At 40.5% G+C, this 16,950-nt stretch overlaps 1 protein-coding gene across 15 annotated transcripts in view; it reads right to left on the bottom strand.

Moving 5' to 3' along the window:
* LDLRAD4 (low density lipoprotein receptor class A domain containing 4) overlaps positions 1-16,950 on the bottom strand; it is a 606,571-nt gene that overhangs the window by 39,087 nt on the left and 550,534 nt on the right. The window contains exon 1 of one of the 15 annotated variants that reach the window (XM_019718705.2): positions 10,333-16,243. The exons of 12 other annotated variants lie outside the window; for them this stretch is intronic. Coding sequence is in view for 1 of the 3 variants with exons in the window: in XM_019718708.2 (XP_019574267.2) it covers positions 9,491-9,560 (70 nt within the window). In the remaining 2 variants the exon portion in view is untranslated. Of the gene's footprint in view, positions 1-7,316; positions 7,387-9,490; positions 9,668-10,332; positions 16,244-16,950 lie in introns of those variants that run through there. 2 more of the 15 variants (XM_019718708.2, XM_019718707.2) reach the window with 2 other exon arrangements.

Raw genomic sequence — 16,950 nt, 5'->3', positions numbered from 1 at the left:
TGTTCCATCTGAAAAGGATTTTTATTATAAAAATGAAGACCTTTAAAATTTAAACAGTATAGAAGAAAATAGTGTATAATATAAAAGTTCCCCTTTATGGGCCTGCAGCATTCTCGGAACCCCCATCCAACCCCATGCCATCCTAGGGTGGGGAGCACAGTTCACCCATTGTGTGTATTTGTGCATTTGCCTATTAAATAAGGGCTTTTTTCTTTTTAATGAATGGAATCACTGTACAACTATATTGTTCTGGTTTTTTTTACTTAATATATCACAGGCATCTTTAAACAGGAATACATATATATACATACATATATATATATATATATATATATATATATATATATACATATATACATATATATACCATGTTTCTCAGAAAATAAGACCTAGCTGGACCATCAGCTCTAATGCATCTTTTGGAGGAAAAATTAATATAAGACCCAGTCTTATTTTAATATAAGACCGGGTCTTATATAACATAATATATAAGACCGGGTCTAATATAATATAATACTGGGTCTTATATTAATTTTTGCTCCAAAAGACACATTGGAGCTGATGGTGTGACTAGGTCTTACTTTCGGGGAAATACAGTATAAATTATATATATGTAATATATATAAGCTCTCAAGTGCTTTGGTCTCAGGACCCCTTTATACTTTTAAAAGTTACTGATATTACCCCCAAAGAGCTTTGTTTGTGCAATGACATCCATCAATATTTACCATACTTGAAATTAAAACTGAAAATTTTAAATATTCACTAAAAATAAACTCATTGTATGTTAATACATGTAACACTTAATAAAAGTAATTGTATTTTTGAAAACAAAAAAATTTGTAATATATATACTAACCTCACTCTTTATGGTGGCTATCTATTCCAGATATGCTAGAACTGACATTCACCAAGTGATGGTTGTTTAGGCGATTTTTCCTTTTTTCCATTATAACCAAATATTGTGTGTGTTTACGTCTGTGTGTGAGTGTCAATGTGTGTGTTGACCCACATTTGTAACTATCCATATAGGAAATATTCCTAAAATTGAAATTTCTGGGTCAAGGACATATCCTTTTAAATGCTGATGGCTACTAAGACCCTGCCTTATGACAACGCTCTTTGTCAGGGAGAGGGCATGCTCCCCCACACCTTCATTAACACTGGACGCTCACCCTTCCCAGGTGTACTAATCTCATGGGCAAAAATATATATCTTGTTTTAATCTGTATTTCCCCAACTACTAGTAAGTTCAGATCTTTTCCTATGGTTATTGGTAATTTGTATTTTTCTTTTTCATAATTATATCAGTTTATTTGTAGTTTTCTCATTTCTTTCTTTTTCATTTATTTGTAAGCAGTCTTGACATATCATGGCTATAAATCTTTGTCTGCTACATGTGTTGCAAATATTTTCTTTTAATCTTTACTTCTTTAAACTTTGCTTGAGTTTCTCTATAGAAAATATAATTCTTTTATGTTATTAAAGACTGTCTTTTTCGTTTATGGCTTCTAAGCTTCCTGTTTGATTAGAAAGGTCTTCTCCAATAGTCTAAAAATATTTCTTCTAATATTTTTGTAGTTTGTGTTTTTATGTTTAGATCTTTATTCACTCTGGATTTGATTTGTTTTGGTCTGAGACAGCAAATAAAACATTTTATATTGTTTGAAAGGCATGAATCTTCTGATCTAATATCATATTAAAAAAATTCACTGCAAGCAAGGGTACGAAAAATCTCAGTTGTGGGAAACAGTGTATAGAATCCCCACCATCTTTCTTCTATAGGGGGCTACTTGCTCGTAGGCTGCACTCACCAGATGCCACACCTCCTGTGCCCTGCCCTGCCCCTGCTGAGGTGTTGGCACTTGGAAGGCCCACCCCAGCCCTCAACATGTCCAAACTTGCTGCACTTCCTTCCTTGGCTCCACCCTCTGGGTCTGCTTAGACTAGCAGCTCTCAAGGGCTTTGGTCTCAGGACCCCTCTATACTTTTAAAAGTTACTGATATTACCCCCAAAGAGCTTTGTTTGTGCAATGACATCCATCAATATTTACCATACTTGAAATTAAAACTGAAAATTTTAAATATTCATTAAAAATAAACTCATTGTATGTTAATACATGTAACACTTAATAAAAGTAATTGTATTTTTGAAAACAAAAAAATTTGTAATATATATACTAACCTCACTCTTTATGGTGGCTATCTATTCCAGATATGCTAGAACTGACATTCACCAAGTGATGGTTGTTTAGGCGATTTTTCCTTTTTTCCATTATAACCAAATATTGTGTGTGTTTACGTCTGTGTGTGAGTGTCAATGTGTGTGTTGACCCACATTTGTAACTATCCATATAGGAAATATTCCTAAAATTGAAATTTCTGGGTCAAGGACATATCCTTTTAAATGCTGATGGCTACTAAGACCCTGCCTTATGACAACGCTCTTTGTCAGGGAGAGGGCATGCTCCCCCACACCTTCATTAACACTGGACGCTCACCCTTCCCAGGTGTACTAATCTCATGGGCAAAAATATATATCTTGTTTTAATCTGTATTTCCCCAACTACTAGTAAGTTCAGATCTTTTCCTATGGTTATTGGTAATTTGTATTTTTCTTTTTCATAATTATATCAGTTTATTTGTAGTTTTCTCATTTCTTTCTTTTTCATTTATTTGTAAGCAGTCTTGACATATCATGGCTATAAATCTTTGTCTGCTACATGTGTTGCAAATATTTTCTTTTAATCTTTACTTCTTTAAACTTTGCTTGAGTTTCTCTATAGAAAATATAATTCTTTTATGTTATTAAAGACTGTCTTTTTCGTTTATGGCTTCTAAGCTTCCTGTTTGATTAGAAAGGTCTTCTCCAATAGTCTAAAAATATTTCTTCTAATATTTTTGTAGTTTGTGTTTTTATGTTTAGATCTTTATTCACTCTGGATTTGATTTGTTTTGGTCTGAGACAGCAAATAAAACATTTTATATTGTTTGAAAGGCATGAATCTTCTGATCTAATATCATATTAAAAAAATTCACTGCAAGCAAGGGTACGAAAAATCTCAGTTGTGGGAAACAGTGTATAGAATCCCCACCATCTTTCTTCTATAGGGGGCTACTTGCTCGTAGGCTGCACTCACCAGATGCCACACCTCCTGTGCCCTGCCCTGCCCCTGCTGAGGTGTTGGCACTTGGAAGGCCCACCCCAGCCCTCAACATGTCCAAACTTGCTGCACTTCCTTCCTTGGCTCCACCCTCTGGGTCTGCTTAGACTAGCAGCTCTCAAGGGCTTTGGTCTCAGGACCCCTCTATACTTTTAAAAGTTACTGATATTACCCCCAAAGAGCTTTGTTTGTGCAATGACATCCATCAATATTTACCATACTTGAAATTAAAACTGAAAATTTTAAATATTCATTAAAAATAAACTCATTGTATGTTAATACATGTAACACTTAATAAAAGTAATTGTATTTTTGAAAACAAAAAAATTTAGTGATAAGAGTGGTTTTTCTTTATACTTCTGCACATCCTTTAATATCTGTCTTAACAGAAGAGAGCTGGATTCTCCTCTCTGCTTTACCTTCAATCTGTTGTCACATGTTGCTTTGGTTGAGGTATATGAAGAAGAGCTGGTCTCAATGACTACCTTTGAGGGTCTTGGGGACCCCAACGATCTTTGGCCATACTTGGAGAACTGGTGGTCTAGACCAACTGACAGCAGGTGCTCTAGTACAAACAGTAACAGTCCCTGGATTTCTTGAGGACATTCCAGATGCCAGGATTTGAGATGTTGGAGTCACTCCAAGGCTGTTGTCCTGAGTTTTCATGCATGCGTACGGCCACAGAAAGTGCGTCTATGGCATACAGGACACATGGTGACTCTAGGGGTTCATGGTTATTCGTAATTTAGAACTTGCCTGGGGTAGGGCAAGGGAACAGGCTGGCTGGAACCGGGTCCCCAGGGGTCCACTCACTGAGGCAAGCAACCAAGCAGTGAAGCCCAGCTGACCACCCTGGGTGACAAGCCCAATCAGAGCCTGAGCTACTACAGTCCTTGGGACAGCACGAGAGGCAGCTCTTCCTGCAGGGACTGGCCCAGGTTCCAGAGGCCACTGTCCTAACAACCAAGCCCTAATCAGGCACAGGAGCAACAGCAAGTGAAGCAGCAGCAATTTGGACCCTGGCTGCATGTCAGAGTCACCTCTGGTGCTTCTTGAAGTCCCCAACATCAGGGACCCATTAGATACTGTGGAGCTCCTGGGCACGGAGCCCTAGGAGAGCCGTGCAGCCCCCAGTCAAATGTGCAGCAGACCTTTGCTTTGAACTCTAGGCAAAACTACTCAATGAAAACAAACTGCTTTCTGGAACACCAACAACTGGAAAATACGAAGCCTTTACTTTCTTTGGTGCAACAAATACTCCCTCAAGAGAGGTCCAGAGGATTTTCAGAATGAAAATTTGAGTAAACAGGGAAGATTCTAGGAAACAAGCATGATGACTTCCGGACTCCAGAGTCCTGTGCTACCGATAACCACTTCCTTCAAGACCATATTTGAGCTCACGAGGGTGTATGTGAGCAACCCCCATACCTGTCCTCCCACACTCTCTTTAAACAGGAAAATTCTACTGAAAAATATGCATCGTAAACGGTAAATTAAGTAAAGACCACACCACCACAGGATATGAGCAGGCTGGATGATAAATCCAGAAGGGTAGATGAGGAGGGGATTGTAGACCCCCAAACCCAGCTGCCCGCCCCTCCCCCTCCTCTCTCTCCATACATTTTGTAATAACTGTGATAGGTGATCCCTTGCCTCTTCCGTTGCCATTCCTGAACCCTTCCCCAAAGCCCCCCACCTATGCACGGAAACTGCTTAGAGGCAGTCAGGGCCCCCAAAGTGTTTTGCCAGCCCCCAATGAGACTCTGTTGCCAATAGCCTGATTTTACTTACATCTTCTCAAGAAAATAACTTTCATAGGACAATTGAAGAAATTCTATATTAAACAAGAAACCAAACACCCCTCGATTACCACTTCTGAATGTGTCAGATGAAATTCAGCATACCTGTTCTCCAAAGTGCCCAGTTTCAAGATTTCTGTGTTCCAGATCTCTACAGATGTTTTCAGGACTTCTGGGGACTTCACTTAGCAATTCCCTGTACTGCACAGTCAGGTATCAGGCAGGCCAAGCACTCTCCAATTCCTAATGAAACTACCATCCCTTCAAGGTAGCAGGTCCTGGTCATATGTTTCCCCACACAGGTGCACACACATACACACTCTCCCACATTACACCTCATTCATTTCTCTTCAATGTACTCCAAGCTTGGGAGGCCCAGCGTTCAAGGGCTGCACATAGGGCAACAAGGTACAGTAGGGCCTGTTAACCACGCGACAGGGAACTCTTTTGACAGGGCCTGAAGAGGCATAGTCATCAGACAGGTACACGCATTCTACTGCTCTTGAGAATCCAGGTATCACCTAACCCTGTGGAATAGCAGTCTGTGCATAAAAGTAAGGCAGATGCCAGCTGAGGCCTGGCACTGCACTTGGGCCTTGCTGTCCCTCCCTGCCCCTGGTCTGCTCATGTCGGGCTCTACAAGATGCTGTCTGTTTTTATGTTGTAGGGGAGAGGTAATGTGCAATGATGCATAGAACTTAGGGTACACAGAAAGAAAAATGTCTGCCGGTGGTTTGGGTTTCAGGAGATGGGATGGAAAGGGGGGGCTAAGAGGAGAATGAATTCTGGAAGAACTATTAAAACACACTTTTAAAAAAATAATAAAACCTATAGGAATGGTAGAGTTCTGAGAAAATAATGGATACATTAGGGTTTCCAAAATTTCACGTACCCAATAGGGATTCTGAACACAGCCCACTGCTCAGTTTTCCTTGATTCCACTAGCTACTGACATAAACAAAAGAATGCCAAAAAGCAAGCCACGCAAGGAGAGAATTTTAGGCCAAAGTCAAATTTTCACACTCTCCCTCTTCTCATGGGGCTGTAGTTCATGATGTTATAATGGATGAGTCAGTGTAATCCAAACACCAGAAATTTTATAATAAATCTAGTTTGAAATTATAGGAAGGCATCATAGCACCTTATTTTATTACTGTAAAACAGTGACAGTTATGACAGTGATGATGGCATCTCTGTAGTTTTATAAAAACATCTCCAAGAAATTCTAAGTTGTGTAGTGGAGAATTACCGTATTTTGCTGTCTATAATGTGCACCCACGTTTTTGGCCCAAACTTTCGGTGGAAAAACTCTTTTATTTTAATTTTTTAATTCAAATTTTTATTTGTTTCATTTAGGTACTTGTTTTTTGTATTATAAAGGAATTTTAGCATTTATTTTTTTAACATATTATGGTACAAGAGATTTTATGTAACAAATAATTACAAAACACAAGAACAGATACAAGGTACAAGAAATTTTATGCACTGGTAACAAATTTATGATATTTATGCATCACAGAAGGCCAAGAACTCTTCGTCTTTGCAAATTTGTCATAATTTCAACAAAACAGATTATCCTATTCCAGGGTATTATTTTGCATATGGATATCATTATTGATTTCTAGAGTTACACTTTTAACTTATAAGCATAACTAAAAGAATTAAAAACATTTATATAGATACAGAATTAGTACTACCCATGTATAACGCGCATCCTTATTTTTCCCTCACAAATTTGGGCAAAAATGTGTGCATTATACATGGAAAAATATGGTAATTACAGAAACAGAAGAAAATGTGTGAGATTTTTGTTGGTCTGGTCGCTGGTTCAATGAAGAGCTGAACTGACTCATACTAGAAGCATGAGTGTCTGTACTATTTTTAAAAATCTCTGGGGAAGTGTGGTTCTACCACCTTAGGTTCCTAATATAATACTCATTTCTATTTGTGGTATAGTTAACACCATCTTCTATTTGGTCTTTCCTCCATTAATATAAATAACACCCTTCACAGAAGTCCTATTTTCTAAATATTTAATTATTTTTAAGCTCCAGATATGTAATTTATGCCCTTTCTGACCCTATAATGGGAGTTGGGGGAGGTTTTGAGCCTTTCATTAGCGCCCTCCTTTCACCAGGCCAACTAAACACCTTGGCAACATTCAGAACAGTTGCCATACAGAATACTATGGCATCACTGAAAGGGCTGAATGCTTCTACAAATCCCTGCACACCATGCTGGATGGTTCTTCTTCCATCCTAACCAATGGCAGCACCTCCACCTTACTCCCTCAAGTGCTAGAATTTACTAGGAAAACAAAGACCATGGCTAGCTGCCATGGTTACTAGCTTACCCTCCAGGCAGCCCTCTCTCCCAGAGAGCTCTCCTAGATCTCCATCGTGGTTCAGGCATGGTGAATGTGTGTCTGCATTTCCTTCTTCTCCGTCCTCCTGAGCAAGGATGGGTGTGGTGAGATGATAGCCTCAGGGGTCTTACTCTTTATTTATGGCTCTGTGACACTTTCAAAGTGCTAAATGTTCCTAAAGGCTGGTATATTATTTCTCAAATCCTACAAAGACTGGTTGGTGGGGGCAAGAAGATGGGTGGGGGCAGGAGTTGGAATCTACACAGCCTATAATTGCCTCAAGTTTGTGAACTGCTAGTATAAAAATACTCTTGCAGACTTCAATGGTTGAATGAAAATTCACACTCATTAAACACCATGGTCGAGAGGGGACAATTCAGCCCGTGTTATAAGAATAACTTCACAGCTTGAAGTTCAGGAGGCAAAATAGTAAGAGTTGTAATTATAATGATTGTATTATATATTTTGCACTCTGTGTTGTTGGCTTCTCTGATCTATCCTACAAGTAAAACAACAGAAGGGGAAAAGAGCCACTCAAATTTGGAAATACCAGATTTGGTGTCATTCCCTTTAGAAGCACTTTCCTAACCCTTTGATGATGGGCTCACTACCCAAGAGAGGCTCCTTGAGTGCATTTGCACCCTGTTACAGCACTTCTTGTTAGTGCCCAATTTCTGGTCTTCTTCCCCCATGGAGTGAGCCCTGGAACAGTATCTTGTTCTTCTATAGTATCCTCAGGAGGTAGCATGTGCCTGGCACAAAGATGGTGTTCATTATAAACTGAAGAAGAAACCCTGGAAGGAAGGGGCCCCAATTGCCTACTATTCTTTGAACAGTGTCTAGCACAGAACCATATTCCACCAAACATTTATGAATGACTTCAATGGTAAAGTTTTGCTAAAGGTTTTCATATTCTGTAACAATTACTCAATTATTACTACTCTAGGCAGTGTGAACTGTCACTGGAAAAAGCCTCATGGTTGCCACAGTCACCTGCTTATAGAATCCTATTTATATTCATATATTTATATAAAGTTTTGCATGATAATAAAGGTAGGAAGTGATATACCTATGATCGATAGAAGAAGAGATGAAAATAGAGCACAAATGGCTCAGGGCTCTTTGAGGGCAAAGTGTGGCCCAGGCACATGTGCCCAACTCCAGTCCAAGGCAGAAGCCTTTGATGGCACTGGCAAGGAGGCAGCAGTCAGCAACAATTAGATTGACTATGGAATCTCTAGACTGCAGACACTGTGAGTCCTTCCAGCTAGAATAACATCTTTTTAATTTGTAAGATCCAAGCACTCATCGAATACAACTTTTACCATGCATTTTTAGAATCTAGAGTTTCATGATCCCTTCGGTAGAAATTTAGCTGAATATGTTCCAATCAAATATGATTGGCAGGATTTTCTAAAACATAGCAGAGGAGTAAGAGCAATTATAAACTTTTAAAAGTCTATCCCTCTGTCATGCTATAAATGGAAAAAATGAATACATAAAACCGTAATTCCTTCTATATGGTTCATTTAAAATCCAATCTTACAATATTAATTTAGGAAAGTGTATCAGAAAAAAATATAGCTGCACAAGTAACTGTCTTATTAACAGTTATAAGCAGTGTTTTCTGAGTGCTCCCTAGCTAGAAGTTAGTCCATCTGTTTTTCACTTTCCTTGGCTCTCTCTGTCTCCCTCTCAGAGTCACACTTCTCTTTCCTAACATCTACTGTTACTGCACTAGTGACCTGAGAAACTACCCACATCCTAAGAAATACATCTTTTCTTTAAAATGCTGTTTTCAATGACTCAGGGTGGAAAAAAAAAAAAGTCTAGCAGCGAGTAATAGAATTTCCAGGGGAGGCTTTAGCTTCATGTACAGAGCATTTGAAAACCCCAAATTCCAAAGCAACACATCTATGTATTTATGCATAACATCTCCAACACGAACAAAATGATTACAGATGAAAAAAAAGAAAAAGAAAAAGCCTAAAATACATCTTCGTAAAGAGAGTCTAACCTTTAAGTATTCTCAGAGCTGACAGACCATAAGTAGATATAAACTTCTTAGTTTCCTCAACTCTGTCCTCAGAGTAAACTCCAGGAACAACCACAACAAACCCCAGAGAGCAGGTATCACCCATAGCTGGCCTTTGGAAGTGTACCTTTTTTCAAGAATAGGTCTTTAAACGGGGCCTCCTTCAGTGTGCTGTTGTTCAGGTGGTCACTGGACATAATCGAGTCCTCTGCAAAGGGGAGTCCAACCTTGATGCAGCCCCCCCCAGTTCAAAGCATCTCTTTAGCCTCAGGCAAGCTCCTCTCCAGGCAGCTCAGAGCTGCAGTTATAGCCAGCATGGTGTGTGTGTGTGTGTGTGTGTGTGTGTGTGTGTGTGTGTGTGTGTGTGTGAGAGAGAGAGAGAGAGAGAGAGAGAGAGAGAGAGAGAGAGAGTCTATCAGTGGGGCTCAGCCCAGGTGCTAGACTCAAATGCTGTGGCTCCGACCGCAGACTGTGGCTACCAATTATCAACTGCCATCCACAGAAATCAGGAGCTCTGCGGCAGGAAGCCAGTGGTGTCACAGAACAGATAACAAGTCCATGGTCTGAAATCCTGAGAGCAGCTGAACACTCAGTGTTTTATACAGCAGCATAGAGCAATGATTAGTCTGCATTTCTTGTGTTTGGCCTCACAAGAGACATGTTACACACACAGATGAGCAGAATGCAGCTAGACAGATCACCAAGGGAAAGTCTGCAAATCTCAACAGAATATTTCTTCCCTTGATCTCTGCTAGAAGCTTTCATAGTTGAAGAAATAGACAGGGAGAGAGGGAGGGAGGGAGAAAGGAAGGGAAGGAGTGAGGGAGAGAGAAAAGGAGAGGGAGGAGGAGAGGGAGGAGGAGACAGGAGAGGGGAGGGGAGGGGAGGGGAGGGGAGGGGAGGGGAGGGGAGGGGAGGAGAGGAGAGGAGAGGAGAGGAGAGGAGAGGAGAGGAGAGGAGAGCACTTACCCAGGCAGCATGTGCAAGCAGGCAGGAACACTTAGCTATTCATGCTTCTCCGCTGTGGATCCAGTTTTAAGAGCATGTTCCCATTCAGAGCGCGCACAACTCCCCTCACGCCCGGAGCCAGGCTGTGGACTGTCCTCTGGGTCCTCCTCTCCCCAAAGCCTATAACTGAGGGGAGCAGCTTGCACGGCTCTTGCAGCTAAGCTCTGCACTGGCAACTGGCACTCATAACCACACCAGGAAACACTCACAGTTTTCCTATACCCCCTTCCCTGTCAGCTCTTCTCTCTTTTCTCTCCCTCCTCTCTTGTCGTCATTATTTCTCATTGTATGATAGTACAAATATACCACAGAGAATCCTACAAAGTCAGGATTCTCAATCTTACTATGCAGTTTTAGTTTACAAGGTTCAGAAATTACAGAAAACAATCCCAGGTGATGAGAAAAGGCAATTCAAATACTAAAGCAGTGACATATCTCGGGAGGGCGCTTTTTCCTGGTTCATTTTGTGCAAGCACAGTCTCTTTTGTCCCCTGAGGTCTAAACAGTTTGTTTCATATGTGTGCAAAACCTCTCCGGTGCACTCTGATGCCCTGGGGCTGTGTAAAGAGACTTAAGAAAAGGTTGCATGTCTGTCAGAGCACTTTTCAGAAAAAATCAGGGTGGCCTCAGTGAAAAGGGCAGCATGCCATGGTAATATTGCAAATAACCCCCACCACAAGCACTGCTCTGTGCCCAGAATAGCCTTTGTTTTTTCTTATTTAGGGTAAATAGCAATGACATGTGGGCCATAACAATAGTTTTGGCTGTAAGAGGAGTTGTCAAAGCAAAACTAAACTCTGTTGGTTACTACCAGCATTAGAAACGAGGACAGTTACGTCAGCAGTCAGTCCCTGCTGTCTGCCCCAGCATGTCACCTGGGGCCAAGAACAGCTTCTGGGCTTTATGTCACCTCCTGGTCCTCTTGTATTCTAATTACTGGGTATGTGGGGTGGGCAGGAAAGGAACAAACGAATCATCATGAAGATTTTTCAGAGATTTCGTGTGGGTAAAAGAAATGGGAATTTCAGCAGGAAAATTAACCATTGTATATATTTGCATGTGCCTATCAAGATAACCTGATTTTTTTTTTTTGAGCAATTCACGAATTTAAAACGTAACTCCCCTTTCTTATGTTATACTTTCCTCAGATTTCTTCTTAGAGTCACATGGCTGGATGAATGAAGAGCGGGAGGCTCCAGAGACTGGGCTGGAACGTGCTCACCCAGCTCAGGGAAGCCTCAGAGAAGAACCAGCCTCTGAAAGCATTATGAGACCGCTCTCACTTCGCTGGGCCTCTTGGGCAGTCCCTTGTCCCTGCAGCCCTGAGGATCTTGTCTTCTGGGGATGGTACTTTCTAGTCAGTTTAGTCAAAGTGATAGGATCACTCTGAAATCAAGTCCTTCAAGAGGACTATTCATAAGATTGTATATGACTGTTAGGCAAGTCTGTTTTTGAAAATCAGAGATTCCAGTCAACATATGGGACCTGAAAATCTGTTCTGTCATATTTTTAATGGATATATTAGCATTTTTACATAGTTAGAAATAGTCCACTTTGGGATTTTTTTAACATTATTTAAAATGCATATTTCATGTATTAAAAAATGAACACATTTCTAATGGCTACAGGATATTCAACTCTGCCTTAACTTACTTACTTTGTTTGGCTGGCTTCCTTATCAACTGGGTGTTTGGGTGATGGGAAGCAATCTTAATTAAGCTCCTTGTTCATCTGTTTAATTGTTCTCACTGTTTAATCTGTTTAAAAATAACTTTAAAAGCTTTTGACTATGGATGACAGTTTACTTTCAAAACACTGCCCACACCTCACACTAGGCTGGCTGGCATACATTCCTGTGGGATATGTTGTGCACTCCTGGCTGAGATGGGTATCCATCAGAGCCACCTGGACTGTCTGACATGTTGCTCACCACGCTGCAGGGTTAACTTGGGCACAACACCACTGTTTTGCATTCACTGAAGGGTTGTCGGGGCTAAGCCACCAGCTGGTGTTCTTAATTTTGTTCCGATTCCCTTTTAAGCACCAGCCTGAGGAGGATGCTTCAGAAAGAAAGCACATGATAAACACTCATTCTAGCTGGCCCCGATGGTATGTGGATCACTGGAGCTTTTTAAATGATAGGTGCCAATATTTCTTTTCCCTTAATTCAGGGAAAATGGCAGCACACGTAGCAGAAGGGTGTGGGAAGAAACTAGTCAGCTGAACAAAAACGCAAAAGCAGGAAAGTGTAAAAAAATTTGCATTCAAGATCTCTTTCCTCCCTACTTGTCTTTAAATATACATCTTTAAAATGAGTGTTCTGATGGCTGATTTTACTAATGTAAGTTTTGTGCAACTAACAAAATGTCCCTAAGCTGTACGAGGTTAGGCAGAGGCCTTGGAAATGGTGCCAGGAAGGGACACCTAAGCCAGACATTTTCACAAGGGTTAGTTGATAGCAACAAAAACCTGACGAGCCTCTGCTCTTCACAAGCTCAGTCTACCAACATCTTCAAGGTTTTGTATATAAAGGTCTTCAGTTCATTAATTCATCTGACATATATTTACTAAGCGGTTACAGTCCTTAGGAGGAAATATACTGGACCTCCAGTGTAGTCTGACAGACAAGCATTTACTGTAGGGTTGACTCGTCTTAGGTTCCATCTATAGATAGTTGCTTAAGAAACTGAACAAACTCTATGGATTGGCTTCTAGCTAACATTGGGATATAACAAGCTGAGGTGGCTAGAGCACCCATGATCTAAATGGCCAAAAGAGGCAGCACAGGGCAGGGATTTTAGCTCAGAGGCTACTCAGAGCTCATTAGATTCAGAGAAAAATCTCTGGGTGGTAAAGAGGTGAGCTGTTATACCAGAATTTTTCTCTGTTGCATATAATCTGGGTTAGCATCTAGCTTGGTCCAAGCCTCTGATTTCATTACAATGGGATCTGTCATGCCCTGTTATCTGTCCCTTACCACCTTCCAATTCTCCCACCCTCAGTAGGTATTCCAACACAACTTTTCACAGATACAGATCATTTGGAGAGTTAGGAATACCTTTAAAATGGTTACATAGCAGAAAATTAGCATGCATAATCATTTATAAAGATCTACTGTTATATTCTAGGTACTTTCAAGCACTGTACTATATCTTTTATATTCATACCAACACTGTGAGGCACGTTTTCTTATTCCCACTTTATGGAGGAGGGAGCTGAGGCTCAGAGAGGGTGAGTATTTTGTCCAAGGTCAAATGGCTGCTCAAAGGCAGGCTAGGAGTCGGAACCCTGGGCAGTCTGACTCAGAAGCTCCTACCTACCCACCTATCATTCTGCTCAGTGGGTAGTGAACTCAGAATTATCCACCAGCCAACAAACTGAAGTCTCCTGAAACTAACCAAAGGATTTTAGTCAATTTATATGGATTTATTTGGATAATTTTAGCCTGATCACCTGATTTCTTTTGGGCAATAACTTGCAAATCCATGTTAAAGATTCCGTATCTCTACATGTTGCCAGAGACTCTTGGAGCCACTTCATATGTCTCCTATACCTGTTAATGTCATTTCTGTTAAGAATCAAAGGCCCTGTCCATTATAAATTCTCATTCTTTGAGGTTTATGACTATGCGGTAAAATTTTGCCCTGGGATGAAATTTTCCACATAAAAATTAAGCCCTGGAACTTGACCTTTAGAAAACAAGACAGTACATTTTAAGTAAGGTTGCTATGCTTAAAGTTGTGAATGAGGATTTTAAAAGAACACAAACTTTGTGTTCCTGCAGACTCAAAACATAGTAATAGTTTGTTTGATATGTGTGGACCTTACCCTATAGCATAGAATAATTTACTAACGTATTCTTGGTGCTTAGAGAACACAACACAGAGATGTGTTTATGTAGAAACATGAACGCTCTGCATGTGCTCCAACCACAGCGCTTGATATCCCATCATTTGGTAGAAATGTCCACAAATGTAAAATATGTGACACGATGGAGCTAGCAAGATAAGGTGGATTAAAAGTTTATTAAAATAATTAGTCTATATTGAACAGCCTTGAAATAGCTTCCTAATATGCAACAATACTCCCTGTATTAACAGACTTTGGAGTTTACCTCACACATTATCTATGCCACTACAGTAATTTTTTCCTCTAATGGGAAAAAAAAAAAGAATTACTTCTTTTTCTTCACTTATGGCAATATAGATTTTCATAATGGCTAAGCTACTCCTCCCAAGTGGGTTATACACCTTATAAAACTGCAGCTACTCTTCCAAGCCCCAGAAGAAAATGAAAGGCAGTATAAAGTTTTACCGTGGCTAAATTCAGGGGCCAGTTAGACCCAAGTTTGGGTTCCAGTCCTGCTATCTAACTGTGTCAGCTTGAGCTAAACCCATTTCCTCATCTTTAAAATGAGGCTAAGAATACCTAGATCATAGGGTGGTTGGGAGGATAAAATAAAATAACATATAACCTTTGCTACTCAAAGTGTGGACCAGTAGCATTAGCATCAGCATCACCTGGGAGCTGGTTAGAGAAGCAGGACCTTGGGCCCTGCCCCAGACCTAAATCAGAGCCTACATTTGAACCAAATCCCCAGGTGATTCAGCTGCACATCAAAGGTTCTTCTGAAACTTTGGTCTAATCCAAACTCCTCATTTGGATTAAATGAGCAAACCTGGGGCTCAGAGAATTTGTGGTTTGTGCATACCACACAGAGGAAATGAGAGTAGAACCCAGGTCTCCCATTTTGGGCCAAAGTGGTTGCTGCTCAACAATGACTTTAACAAATAGTACTCAGCATGTAAGTTTGTGTGCATACGTGTGTAAAATCATAATGCTGCCCTTCTGGGCTAAGGGCGGGGCCCAGTACCAAACAAGGCAGGTGCTCTTGCTGTCCTCCCACCTGTGCTGAGGGGCTGTTACTGATCCATTCATACCCTGTGGGAGAAGCAATAGGGGTTGACAGTGCTGTCAGGGCTCATGAGAATGGCAAAGCCAACCAACTTATGTTAACTGAGGCTCTGGTGTCAGAATATAATACTAGGATATTTGGCATTCTTCTTAAAAACTCCAGAAGTCCCTCAGGAATCCTGGATGCTATACGAGGTCTGACAATTAAGTTAGTGAACTTGCCACTGTGCGCTAACATTTGGCAGCACTGTACAAACAGCTTGGTAAGGTTTTATAACCTTGGTATATCAGTGTCTCACAGCTGTGTTCATGTCAACGTGTGGCCGTGTCTTGCTGAGTGGCGTTCATTATTGTTGTTGTATATTTTTGTGTGCCATCATGAGAATGTCTGAGCTTGAACTAGAGCAATGAACAAACATTCAATTTCTTGCTAAACTTGGCAAGAGTGGAAGTGCAATCAGGGACATGCTAGTCCAAGTTTATTGGGATAATGCCATGAAGAAAATGGCGGTATACAAATGGATCAAATGTTTTTCGGAGGGAAGAGAATGCGTCACTGATGAAGAGAGGTCAGGGTGACCATTAACAAACAGAATTGACAAAAACATTGCAAAAAATTCATCGAATTGTGTGTCAAAATTGTTGGCTGACTGTGAGAAGCATAGCCGACCAAGTAAAACATAGATAGAGAAACTGGAAAATCTTAATTGAAAATCTTGGCATGAAAAAGGTGTGTACAGAAATAGTCCTGAAGGAGCTCACAGATGAACACAAGAAAAGGAGAGTCAGAGTTTGCCAAGACCTTTTGAAGAGGTAAGATGATATTTTGGGCCATGTTATCACTGGTGATGAAACATGGGTGTACCAATACGACCCTGAAACAAAGCATCAAAGTGCACAATGGAAGTCAGCCAATTCTCTACGACTAAAAAAGTTCCATCAGTCCAAATCAAGAGTCAAAACGATGTTGCTAACCTTTTTTAACATCAGAGGGATTATTCATTATGAATTTGTACCAACTGGACAAACAGTTAACCAAGTTTACTATTTGGAAGTGCTGAAAAGGCTGCATGAAAAAGTCACATGAAAACGACCTGAACTTTTTGCCAGCAATTCATGGCTCTTGCATCATGACAATGCACCAGATCACACGGCACTGTCTGTGAGGGAGTTTTTAGCCAGTAAACAAATAACTGTATTGGAACACCCTCCCGACTCACCCGATCTGGCCCCCAGTGACTTCTTTCTTTACCTGAAGATAAAGGAAATATTGAAAGAAAGACATTTTGATGACATTCAGGACATCAAGGATAATACAATGACAGCTCTGATGGCCATTCCAGAAAAAAGAGTTCCAAAATTGCTTTGAAGGGTGGACTAGGCTCTGGAATCCATGCATAGCTTCCCAAGGGGAGTACTTCAAAGGTGACCATAGTGATATTCAGCAATGAGGTATGTCGCACTTTTTCTATGATGAGTTCACGAACTTAATTGCCATACCTCGTATGTTAAGAAAGAATTCTAATTTTACCTTCTGGAAAAATCTCAATTGCCATGAGCAGAGTCTTCTTAAAGACAGAATTATGAAGATGCTGTTGGTCTATCGCTATGAACGTGGCCCGGCTTTCTCATGTCCTCTCCGGCCTCCCTGCTCCCTGAGAGAAC

Source organism: Rhinolophus sinicus, linkage group LG09 (genome assembly GCF_036562045.2).
Source record: "Rhinolophus sinicus isolate RSC01 linkage group LG09, ASM3656204v1, whole genome shotgun sequence".
NCBI lineage: Eukaryota > Metazoa > Chordata > Mammalia > Chiroptera > Rhinolophidae > Rhinolophus > Rhinolophus sinicus.
This window is presented reverse-complemented; position numbering and strand designations above follow the sequence as displayed.